Below are 12,557 nucleotides of genomic sequence, written 5' to 3'. Positions count from 1 at the left end.
CCTATAGAACGGGGTGGAAGAATACTTTCATCTTGCACTGGAGCGGCTGTTAACATTAGCCTATATGACTTTCATAGCTTCAACCTAACGATTAGCAAGCGGATATTATAATGCAGCTGATTTGCAATCGAAATATTCAGCAGTATAGTAATAGTAATAGAAAATCAAAAAGAGAGAGAAGGAACTATTCGCCTGAACAAAGTTAAAGAATAGGTACACCCTGGACATAAATATATAATTTAAAAATTATAATTTGAAAAAAAACGAAAAAAACGAGAGAACATGAGACAATCAAGTCATGGGCGCTATCCATTCTATAACTGTACCAATTTGGTTCATCAATGCTCCGAAAAGAAAGGGAAAGAAACAGCAATTGGAAAGCGTACAGGAAAATTCTATGACCTAGAACCAAGTGAAACTAGGCTGATGGGCCTTGTCTCGTTTGACTGAAAATGAAAATTAAAAGTAGTGCAGGGGATTCCCAAAAAAAAAGGGAGAGTCCTTAGTTAGAAAATAGCATCGTAAGTATAGCAGGTAGGTAGGATACAGGAGGAAAAAGAACTAGGCTCAAAAAAAAAAAAAAAAAAAAAAAAGAGAGAGAGAGAGAGCAACGCCAAATACATCTCCGGTGTAGTGAGATGTATGGTTGGGAAAATATCAATCTACACTTTCCGCCTCCGAGCTGAAGGAGCAGTTGCAGTGCCAGTCGATGATGTTACTGTTGTTTTCTCCCCATCGGAATATTCAGGCATGCCGCCGTTGATGAAGAGTCTCTCTTGTTCTTCAAGTTTAGCAGCTGCTTCAAGCACGGCGTCACTGCTATCGGAAGCTTCCCTTTTGGCCGCTGTAGTGGGCTCGTCCGTTTCCACTTTCGTCTTCGTGTCTGGTGCTGGCGCTCTGAATCGCTTCATGACAGTTTCGATCATTCTCCAGAACCAGAAGAAATTCAAGGAGTTGAGGGTGAAGTTGCTGCTGAGGTACGTCACGACAAGCCACAAGGGGACGCTACCAGCCATTGAGTCATCCGCGAATTTGGAAGCTTCTGCATTTGTTGCATTTACTGGGATCCGGGTAGAGCCACCACTGGCTCCTGAATAAACCGTGAAGACGTCGATGAAAACCCGGAAGGACTGCCATGTACCCCAAACAAGGCGACAGCAAAAGAACACCAATAGCAGCATCATTCCATTGTACCATTGTGCCTTACTGCCTGTCATGTTGACTTTATCGAAAAACCAGTGGAAATTGAGAAACGGGCTGGAGAGTTCATAAAGGATGAAAGTTGGGGCGTAGTAGTTTACGAAAGGCCGCTACCAACCAAGATGCCAGGTTAACGCAATTAGTCCAAAATGTATTTTATTGAGAATCCACAAACGAGGGAAGCAAGGAAATGGAGCCAAAAAATAGCGAGGCGCCCATCTAGGGCAAAATTGGTATTTTTCCGAGGTCGAAGAACCTATAGAAGATGGAAGAAAGACGACTTACAAAGCCCAAGCTAAACACCCACAACGCGCTGACGGCATGGAACCAAAGCCCAATACCAAACACACCAATATACCGCGTGCTAACAATCAGGTCCCAAATAAAATATCCCACCGCCATAGCCTGTACCAGGCCACATGTGCCTGAATAGCCACTGACCCTCTCAGATGAAGTCATCGCCTGACGCTCCTTGTCCGCAAACATAACCCAAAGAGCAGCGGCATTAACGAGGCAGCTTTGAACAAGAGAGACTACATGAACATCCCAGTTCAGCTTCGTTCGACGGTTAAAGTGAGGGTAAAATTTGGGGAACAGAGCGGTCGAGAGAAGCGGCGACACCACGGACTGGATGAGCTGGTAGAACGCAAAAAAAAAGATGACCTCATGGATGTGAAGCGTCATGGAATGGAGACCCAACTTCTCTGCAACGGGGAGGATGGCATCTTGCAGCCATTTGGGCGGTGATGGGACGGGGTCCAACATGGAGTACGGCTATGTCCTCTCCACGGTATCCACGCTCTCTATGGCTAAGTTTGGGAGCGAGTACCTTTCCAGGAGCAGTACTATTAGTGACGTGAAAATCTCCAGTTTGAAGGAATGACGAGCTTAAATATCCATCGAGGCAGACGGGACAGGGACAGGGACAGGGACAGAAAGAGAGCCACTGTTAAATCTCAGCCATGCTGCCTGGTCTTGTGGTGGCTGGAGTCTGGTGCCAGCGTCTGATGCTGATAATGGTCTGGCATTCGACGAGTCTCGTGTGGTTGCTGCCACATTTCAGCCGCCTGTCCAGCCAACCGCCTGCCAAGACCGCCAAGGCCCCCAGACTCTGTTGGGAACTCATGTGATTCCGAAGAGCATTGAAAGCAGTTATCAGATACATCATACAACCGAAATCTTTTCATTCGCATGCATACTAGTAATGAGCAACAAAGCACGAACTAACACTAATGATATCGTCTACGGTAGGCAATGAAACACGTCAACAAAAAAGAAAAAAAAAAACGAGGGAAAGAAGTGGAGGGCAAAGAAAATAAAAAAAACAAGAACATCAAAAACAGAGTCTCCTGCCAATTGCCAATGACCAATTGTGGCGATTTCCTCACACATCACAGACATCACGAAGGTAGGCGACTCTCATATGCTCAATACCACATAACTGAACGCTATCACGCCGGAAAAGCAAAGGCAAAAATATTTCAAAAGGAGGGCACATCAACGTAACGGACATAAACAATTAATCAAGAAAAGAAAACAACATATCATCATAATCATCAATAGAAGAAGGAAAAGAGGGCCAAATGCTCGGGTTTCCGCCCAATCAATCGCACTCGCTATAGACCGATTCCTGTGCGAACCCCTTTTCGCTCGCTGAGCCGGGCAATTCGGTTCCTAGGCCGCTGTCACTTTGCGGCATGTAGACTACCATTCCACCGGGATCCACGCCACTTTCATCGTCGTGAGGTTGTGGTTCCAGGAGCTCCGCGCTTGTGAAGCTCTTGGTGTCTAAATCCCGTAGACCATCCCCGTCTTCGTCCGGGCTCTGTTCGCCCTCGCTCCCACTTTCATATTCTTCGACCCAAGTCCCCGGCTCCGCACTCACTAAGCCGTTGGTGGAGCTGCTGTAGCTCGATTGTCTATCTGTCGTCGACATCGTCGTTGCATAGGACATGCTGTCTGTGCAAGTTCCCGTATAGCTGGTCCTCCTTTCTGTTGCAGCATCACTTTCATCTCCGCTAACTTCCTCATCCTCCTCCTTGACCAATTCATTTTCTTTATTGGAAGTGGGGCTCCGACTATCCCACAAAGGCTTAACTACCGGATAACTTGACTTGACTGAATGGCTTCGTTTCAAGTTGGTTAATCCACTCCTTGCCGAAGGGAGCATCTGTCGATCTGTCGACCTTTTGTTACCGGTGACGTTGCTAAGGCTGAGAATTCTCCGCTCTTGCTTCGTGTGTGATGCCACTGCAGATCCCGCAGTGGTTTTCAAAGGGTTTCGTCGCCGCTTCAGAGCCATGCCAACGCCACTACTGAGCACGCTATTCTCTTTGGCGGTACTCGCAACACTTCCACGCGTCACCGTGCTCGCTGAACTCGGAACTCGTTTTAGATTCATGGCCTGAGTGCTACCGGGTCGACTGATCAAAAGGCTTCTCGCATGCTCGAGAACACCTTCGACAATCCTTCGCTCCAGGCCTTCTGCACGGTCCTCCATAAGCTGCATTTCTTCTCTCCGGATACGCAATGCAGTCTCCAGCCCTGCCAATTCTTTATGAAGCTTCAGATTTTCTTTGCTAAGTGCTTCCTTTTCCTCCTTTAGCTCCGTGACCATACGGAAAAGAGATCCCTTTTGGTCATTCAGTTCGACAACCTCTGCCTCTACTCTCTCTTTCTGTGCCAGTCTCTTCTCGAGCGCGAAGGCTACATCTTGAGCCTCTGCATCCTTCTTTGCCTGACTTTCGGTCAATAGAGCTGCTTGAGCCACCATAATTTCACGCAGCTCATTTGCTGTTGACGAAATCTGGTCTTGGATTTGGTCCAGCTTTTCAATTTGAGATATAGATTTGCCAGTAGAGGCAGCGTGGTCAAGAAGAGTGTTCAACTTGTCGTGGACTTGTGTGTCGTCGTACTTTTCCGGGATAACAATCTCTCGAGGCTCCACTGGAGGAGGTGGTGGGGGAAGAGCTGGTAATAAAGGAGGGATGGCTGATGGGATGGCTGAGACGTTTCTTTGGAGTTCCTCGCTAGTCTGTTGCGAGTGGTCATAATGCTTTGAGACCATGGACAAGATATCTTGGATAGTAGTGAGAATTTTTGGATGGGAGTCAGCGAGTTGGCTTTCTAGTCGATTTGTTGCTTCAAGTGCTCGTGTTAATTCTCCCTTGAGATGATCATGCTGTGATTGGACGTCAGAGCGGAGGTCATCCACTTTCGAAAAGGATTCATCGACACGATGGAAAAAGGTCTTAGCATCATCGCTCATCCTCTCACAAGCCTGAGTTACGCTGTCTCCCATGCCACCTATAACGAGCTTGAGATCTTCTGCTATGTTTTTGGTGTTCGTCAAGGTGTCCAGGCTTTGGACATCACGTTGTTCGATAGCAGTGAATTTTGAATCTGCTAGCATCTGCGCGTCTTCGTACTTAGCCAACAACTCAGCAAACTTCTCGTCGATTTTCGTTCCAAGGTCCAACACTATTGCTGCTCGGGCTTCCTCGTGTTTTGCAGACGAGGAAATTTCTCTTTCAGCCGTTTCAATTTTCTCAGCCTCCCGATCACCATGGGATCGGTCAAATTCGCGAGTGATGAGGTCACTAAGCTCCTTGAGGCTTTCAGCGGTAGCGAATGACTCTGACGCATCACTCAACGCTCCCAGAATTGTCTTGATGTCGACAAGGCCTTCATCGCTGTCGGTGAGTTTGCTCTTGAGTTCATCCTTCAAATCAGTGATAAGCTGCTTAGCTTCGTCGATTTTTTCTGCCAATCCACCATGCTCGATCTTTCGGGACTCAAACGCCTGAGCCGTGAGGTCGTTTTCCACCTCCACCTTTTCCTTGAACTCAGTTACCATATGGCAAATGGCACCTATGTCGTCTTTTGTCGGAAGAGTTTCAATGTCGGGCAGAACGAAATCCTCAAGCTGCGATTTGATTTCAAGCAACATCGCCTCGAGGGTTCGCACATCCTCCTTGATCACCTTCTCTGAGGCGTCTTCGGGCTGCGCGGTGTTTGTTTTCAACTCTTCCACAACGACCCAGATATCCTTGACGATGGTTTCAAGATTCTCTAGTTCTGATTTTGATGCACCGTGTGTTTCCACATGAGCAGCAAAGCCATCCAAAATTTCCTTTGTCTCCTTTGCGAGCGCCTCCAGCGCATCAGCCCTATCTGCCGTTATTCCATTCGGGCTACTTGTCTCTACTAGCTCGTCAACCTTGGCTTTCATGTTTACGAGCAGGGTTTCAATGGCTTCAGTATCCTCCTTTTTGGCAGCATTTTCGTCCACTGCGGCCGGGAGGGGTTCACGACTAGCAACTTCGATCACTAGTTCTTGTACTTCTTTAATAGAGTTTAGGACATCCACAAGGTCATTTTTTTCCACAAGATTGGCAAGGTTTTCCGAATCACGTGGTCGGGGTTCAATTGCTTCGACCTTATTCTGGAGCTGAGTAACGAGAACTTTCAGACTTTCAATGTCGCTTCCAATCAAGGATTCGTTCGCAAGCATAACCTCTTGGCCGCGTGCGGTTTGAGTGCCTTCGGCCTCTTTCTGATCATGGCGGAGTTGTTCAATTTCAAACTTGACGCTTGCTAAACCGTCCCTTAGTAAAGTGAAAAGCTCCTCACTTGCGCTTGTGGTTGTCTCCGCTGGCCTATTCATGATCTTTTCCATATCAGAGCGGAGGATATCGATTCCGTCATGGAAGGCATCGAGGAGTTCCCCAGTGTTAGAAAAAACACTCTCATTTCCATCTTTCCTTCTGTTGTGCTCGTCTTGAATTGCTTCAAAACTCTCCCTGAGAATGGAAATTAATTCGTCTCTTTCAAGAGTCGAATTTGGTCTCATAATTGTGAGGGTAAGGGTTTCCCGTAGATGCTCGAATTCCTCTTTAACCATCTGAGAAGTTTCCGAACTGTTGTTTTTTGAAGTATCACTTTCTGCAAGATCGCGGATAGCATCAAGAATTTCATCCTTGTCACTCGAAGCGCTGTTTCTAATCAGCAGGTTGCTCATTGTTTGCCGGAGATGTTCAAACTCTTTTTCCATCGCGTCGAGTAGTTCGATTGTATTAGAATGCCCACCATCAGATGCTCGAGCAGCTTCAACAATGGACTTTTCAAGGTCTGACTGTAACAAGTGGAATCCATCCTTAACAGTATGAATAATCTCATCTTTCCCGGTAACATCTGAAGCACGATCCACATAGGATTCGATTTCGCCTCTGAGAGATTCGAGCCCGTCCTTGATGGCATCCAGCACCTGTTCCGTGTCCCTTCCACTTGCCGCAGAATACTGGCTGAATTCATCCTTTATCTCACCCAATAAGGAATGAAGCTGGTCCAAGAACTGATCACTAATGTTGTTATGCAACGACCCGGAAACTTCACCGAACCCGGCCTTTATGGCATCTGCAATATCTTCTCGATTGAATTCAATCTCTTTGGAAATACCGTCGTGAGAAGCTAATCCCTCTTTGACTGCGTTTAAAACATCGTCGCGGTTGATTGCAGCTTCTCTATCAAGCACAGCAGGAGGAACTGGCCACTCAAAACTCTCTAAACAATCCCTTATTGTCGCTGTTATTTCTTCCCTTGTTATTGCTCCGTCATGCTCAATACGTGGTGGTGTGAAAGTTTCTAAACCCTGTTGGACAGCTTCGACAACTTCGTTATAGGTGATACCTGGTTCGGCTGGCTCTTTTGGAGGCTGGTACGCCTTCAAGCCTTCAGTCAAACATTCCAAAATCTCATCCCTCTCAAGGCCAAAGTTTTGAAGCTCAATCTCGGGCTTGTACGTCTCCCAGGCCTCCCGAACGGCTTCAAGGATCTCCTCCCTTTCTAAGACTGATCCGGTTATCTGAGGCGGGGCAGGTTCCGGCAGAGGATGATCTTCGAGCGCTTTCTTAACAGCCATATATGCTTCCTGACTGTCGATCGCGCGAGGAATTGTCGATGATAACCGATGTTGGTTTTCATTTATCACCTGTTCCATATGCACCCTCAGGTCCATTAAAGCACTATTGACAATATGTGCGACTTCCTCCGCCCTGGCGCCTGGTGGTATTGCTTGGTCTGATGCATGTTCTGCATCGGCTTCTTCTAATTTCCGCGCGATCTCTCGTCCCATTCCCAAAACCTCGCCTCTAAGTTCTCGCACGAGCGCTTTGACCTCGTTCGTTAAACCACCACCGTCGGCAACACTGCTTTTCACCTTGTTGAGGATGGTTAAAATCTCCCTAGAGACGGTGTCAGTAGCTTGGGTTGTGGAACCACTATCCAAGCTCCGGTTTTTGTTTCGGTTAGGAGTCTCCGCCTCAGTATTACGGCACAAAGGACCCGACCGTGGTGCTTCATAATCAAGTTCTAGGGACGGGGGTTTGTCGCCACTGCCATTTGCTCCAGGCCCATGTCTTGAAGGTACAAGGGCGTGGTTGGTAGAATTTTGCTTGATTAGGTTGAGGATCTCTTCGAGCATTCGGGACATGGCATTGTCGGTACTCTGTGCCCCACTAGGTCTAGATTTTACTTCATCCATCAGCTTGAGCAGCTTCTCCTGACCTTCTTTTGTGGCCATCTCACGCAAAACCTTTTCGAGCAGCGCGATGCTTGCAGAGCCATCCGTGGAGATGGAGGGTGAGGCAGTTAATTCCCTTTCTATCGTGGCTGCGAAGCTATTAGGACTTTGCATCCGAGGGAGTGTATAACTTTTCCTGGAACAAGGAGAAGTTGCATCATGGGCCTTGCTATCGAGCATGAATCCCGCAGAACCAGAATGGCCATAAAGGCCAGTAGATTGTGACGATTCATTTTCGAGCAATTTGCCAGTCAAGTTTGTTGCCAGGTCTTTGAGACTTCGCCGTATATCTTCATCTCGTGCATTTGTTGCAGCCTTGAGACTTAGTAGGTCGGTGGCATTATCTTTACTGCGTCTGCTTAATTGTGACATCTCTTGTTGCAAGGCTGTCGCGATAGAAGTCAAACTCGAAATTTGGCTAGACAGTGAACTAAAATCTTGAGGCTGTGGTGATGGAGTGTAGTTGCTGGCGCCCTTGGTAGGGGAATCTATCTCGATTGGGAGCTGCATGTTCTGCAAAGCAAGCATTGTAGCAGACGGAGGAGTGTTCTCCCCAAGGATTGGCTTAGACAGATAGCGGCTCGACGCACGGAAATTGGAAGGATCTTTTCCAGCGGAAGTAGGGGTCTTTACGCGAGATGGGCTTTTCTCTCGCGTTCGTCCCCCATCAGCATCAAATGGGCTTGACCTGGAATTTCTCTCGGGAGAGCGTCGTTCTATGTAAGGTGTGAGCTCTCGGCTGTTTATTGCCGGCTGAAGTGATTGTATGCGCTTATGGAATTGTCCTTTGACCAGAGATTTTTCTGGCGATGACTTGAGTACCATAGGATTGACCGTGTAAGAGCTTGGAACATTTTCATTGCTTTTCTCTGATAATGCAGCGGCGACAGCCTGTATAGATGCGGAAACATTTGGTCGGGTTGTGGGACTACCCGAACCGGGGTTTAAGGGGAGTGGAGGTGGAGCTCGCTCTGGGTCTGCACTATCCCACCTACGCAAACAGAATGATGTTAGCCTCGTTGGTTTGAGATACATGCAATGGCAGAAACACAACGACCTGTATTAACGTACATTGGGATAGCTGGCCTGTTGGACATTTCTGAAAATGAGTGCCTGTCCTTCAATACCAGCTCTCGATCTCGGGACGGTTCCATTTCGGTTGGCTTCATAATCAATTCGTCTTCCAAAAAGCAACACCGAAAGCCAGTCTTTCAGAAATCTGGCTGGAGATGAGGAGGAAACACGTTTATCTCTCTTGTGTAAATAAGTGTGGCTATGGGCGTCTCTATGCCACAAGGACCATCGTCGTAACGTACTCTAAAAGCAGTGGTCGGGATGGGATATCTCAGGTCAGATAGGAGGATTTTTGGTAAATAGGGAAGGGAAAAAAATATATGAACAAGTGCGCAAAACCAAAACAAACAAAAACAGATGGACAATTCAAAAAAAAAATATGAGGCAGAAGTCATCCAAAGGGGAGTGATGTGTGAAGGTAAAGCAGTCACGGTGGAGCGATAGAGTTTGATATTGGCCCACGGCTTGGCGGCTGATCCATGGATGTAAACAAACAATTCCAGGGTTACCGGGAAACCAACGCCCATGGATTGGAAGCCGGGCCGTAACTCTGATGCACGTGATATAGCAAGTTTTTCCGGCTTCCGGATGGAGAAATATCCCATATAAAGTTAGTGTAGTTGGTCGGTAAGCGGACCAATCAACCTTGAGCACACAAACTCCGCCGCTCACTTCGAAAAAAGAGCGCGGAGAGCAAACGACAGACTACCGACCCAGTACACCAAAACACCATTTGTCGACCTTGCTCACTATCGTCAGGACTTTTGAAAATGAAGTGTACGTTCCGCTCCTCTAGTTTTATTTGGGGAGGTATCTGGATTTTTTTGTCCCCGCTGACAATGCGAAAACAGTCATGAAAGTGGGCCGTGTGGCCATCATCACACGAGGACGTTATGCCGGCAAGAAGGTACGATAAAATTTCCTCCCTTCGTGCCATACACGAAAATGGCCGCTTTGCCAGTTTTCAGAGGACTCTTCAAAGAAAGGAAAAGAAAAGAAACGGAGAGGGAGAGGGCATCGTGTACAATGATTTCGAATTTGTAAAAGACGATATCAAATTGCGGAGGGAAAAAAGAGAGAACGAAGGAGAACGAAGGAGAACATCTCCATACAGAAATTCGGATCAACGACGAACTGACATTGTTCTTTCTTTCCACCATCTCCAGGTCGTAATCATTCAGCCATACGATGCTGGTTCAAAAGCCCACCCGTTCCCCTACGCCCTCGTCGCTGGCATTGAGCGATATCCTTCGAAAGTGACTCGCAGGATGGGCGCCAAGAAGGTCGCGAAGCGAAGCAAGGTCAAGCCATTCATCAAAACCGTCAACTACAATCACCTTATGCCCACTCGCTACACGCTCGAGCTCGAGGGGCTCAAAGGTGCTATCACAAATGATACCTTCAAGGAGGTATCGCAACGGGAGGAGGCTAAGAAGGTCGTCAAGAAATCGTTGGAGGAGCGGTACACCAGTGGGAAGAACAGATGGTTCTTCACCCCTCTGAGTACGTATACGTCGGTGCAATGCTATTTTGGCCATGAGGGGTCAACGAAATTTGAGGGAAGTTTTGCTAATCGGATTAATTTGCTTCTAGGATTCTAAACGGGAGTTTTTTTTCTTTTTTTTGCTTGGGATGGGTTCTACTTGTGATTGAATTTCTGCGTTATTCATAGGTACACCATATAGCAAAATAACGGAGCACTGCATAGCAGATTCAAAATAAAATAAAAAAAAGCAAAAGCTCAAAAATTAGCTATACTTGTATGCAAATGCTATGACATGACATGTTTTCTTATTCCTTTAGTCCATATCCCCTTCTCCTATTTTACCAATGGCAAGGAAAACACTCGTGTACTATCGAATTTAACCGTGGTGTTTGCAACGAATTCCATTCCTATTCCAACCTTTCCATTTTGCGGGAACCTTCGTTCATATATAAGTTACCACTGCGTCTTATGAAAGCAAAGATTCATTTGCAAAATATTCCAGTTCATACCAAGTTTATGAACTGCTATTAAGTGAACTGATAGCTGGATATACTTTGGCCAAGGCCTCATACAAATCTTGGCCCTCTCCAAAAGGATCATTCAACTGACTAGGTGAACTTCATATACTGCCTCTATGTCGTCCTGCTGGTTGCCTAGGTGCGTATGGTACCTAGACTAAGCTGGTCTGTACAGCCAAACGGATATATAACTTGCAATGAGGAAAGTTGTTCCTCCCCATCAATATCGCTCTCCCAATGCTTAAATATTACAAGGCGCATACGGCTTAATCGCCACCTTCCTCAGCAAGGTATACCCACGTCCTTGACTTGAAGCGCTAGTCCGGAACCTGCAAAGGTTTTTATTCCTAAAACGAGTGATATATGGAAGCTGAATGCTCTGTGTAACCCTGCTCTCCTCTACCTACGTTGTCAACAGGAGAAACCATTTTCAACACCCCTCCACTTGAGCATTTTGTTTCTGCATTTTAAATTTTCATATTTGTCATAATTACAGAACGCGGGTTCGACCACGCTCCGTGACACTGACGCCCTCTCCTGAAAAGAGAGGCGAACCATAGAGATTGTCACATGTCTTCCGTAATGAGCAGCAAATACAAACCTATCAGGCCCAGGAGAGGTAACCTCGGATTTCATCGGGTTGATCGACTCGGCAATCAACCCATTTCCCCGCCGCTCCGATCCCTATGATGTCGGGATCTATTGCTGTACGTTAACTAAGTCCCCCTGATATCCGTTTGCTTCATCACCAGCCAATGATACGACATGCGCAGGCAGAAATGGCCGATGGCCACGTGTGACCCATGCTGGTTACAATATGCAATCCATGGAGATTTGGGTCCCCCTCGACGTTTTAAAATTTAAAACTTAGAAATTTCTTTTCACAATAGCGACTCTGGATCGATGACCACTGGAGTTAATTAGATCTTGTCTATCAATTGAGGTTTCTCTTCCTCCTTCAAACCTTGAAAAGAAGGAGAGATGCAGGAGATCTGAATCCCTCACAACCCCAGCCTCGATAGAAAACAAGAAGAAGAAAAAAAATTTGCAGGGATTAGCAGGTCATGATGGACTTCGGTCAAACCGATATGTACGTGTAGGTGGTGCATTGCAGCTTTGCCTGTTAATAGTCTCTTGAAACCGGTCAAGCCCGGGCAAATAGTCTATCTAGCAAGCCGCGGAAAGAGCCAAATGCGCATCCACGATGCTACGTAGCTCATGATTAATAATTGTCATGATCTAGAAAAATATTTCCATCCGTCCAAAGTGCAACGATCAACATCCACATTCGGCAGTGAGCGAGTGCACCGCCACACCGCCACAACTTTATTTAGTCGATAACGAGCTAGTGGACGCTAGTGGAGATCAGCTGACCTAATCCAGTCAAATGTGGGACGTCTAAGTGGTTGTATTAGCATGTAGGCAGCTGAGGCATATATGTGCGGTGCGCTAGTCCGTGATAGGCAGCCTAGGGCCAACATCAAACTACTGCGGTGGGGTTATCGCGTATCTGAACTTTATCTTTTATTTTTTTTATATCATGGCACTACTCGGAAAGAGGTGATACATCTCAAGGAAATTAAATATGCCTGCCTGTGTATATAAAGCAAGAAAGCCATTGGTATCCTGTTTGTCCTCATTGGCGTTGCTACTTCCGGGGATTCCCAGGACCAGGTTGATCTGATTAATTTGTACAGAA

General features: G+C 46.7%; 3 protein-coding genes across 3 annotated transcripts; 1 reads left to right on the top strand and 2 right to left on the bottom strand.

Moving 5' to 3' along the window:
- Window positions 1–662: 662 nt before the first annotated feature.
- HCBG_06797 (DUF887 domain-containing protein) lies at window positions 663–2,135 on the bottom strand (the record flags this gene model as incomplete). Its single annotated transcript, XM_045433846.1, has 2 exons — window positions 663–1,310; window positions 1,486–2,135. The coding sequence occupies 2 exons, from the start codon at window positions 1,963–1,965 to the stop codon at window positions 663–665; spliced, it is 1,128 nt and encodes a 375-aa protein (XP_045285327.1).
- A 668-nt stretch (window positions 2,136–2,803) lies between these two features.
- HCBG_06796 (uncharacterized protein) lies at window positions 2,804–8,934 on the bottom strand (the record flags this gene model as incomplete). The annotated part of the gene is made up of 2 exons (XM_045433845.1): window positions 2,804–8,771; window positions 8,852–8,934. The coding sequence occupies 2 exons, from the start codon at window positions 8,932–8,934 to the stop codon at window positions 2,804–2,806; spliced, it is 6,051 nt and encodes a 2,016-aa protein (XP_045285326.1).
- A 629-nt stretch (window positions 8,935–9,563) lies between these two features.
- HCBG_06795 (60S ribosomal protein L27A) lies at window positions 9,564–10,718 on the top strand (the record flags this gene model as incomplete). Its single annotated transcript, XM_045433844.1, has 4 exons — window positions 9,564–9,631; window positions 9,706–9,761; window positions 10,021–10,357; window positions 10,448–10,718. The coding sequence occupies 4 exons, from the start codon at window positions 9,625–9,627 to the stop codon at window positions 10,453–10,455; spliced, it is 408 nt and encodes a 135-aa protein (XP_045285325.1).
- Window positions 10,719–12,557: the final 1,839 nt, after the last annotated feature.

The sequence above is a fragment of the Histoplasma capsulatum genome (assembly GCF_000150115.1).
Source record: "Histoplasma capsulatum G186AR genomic scaffold supercont2.10, whole genome shotgun sequence".
In the NCBI taxonomy this organism is placed as follows: domain Eukaryota; kingdom Fungi; phylum Ascomycota; class Eurotiomycetes; order Onygenales; family Ajellomycetaceae; genus Histoplasma; species Histoplasma capsulatum.
The sequence above is the reverse complement of the archived record's forward strand: the minus strand, read 5'-3'. Positions and strand labels throughout refer to the sequence as shown.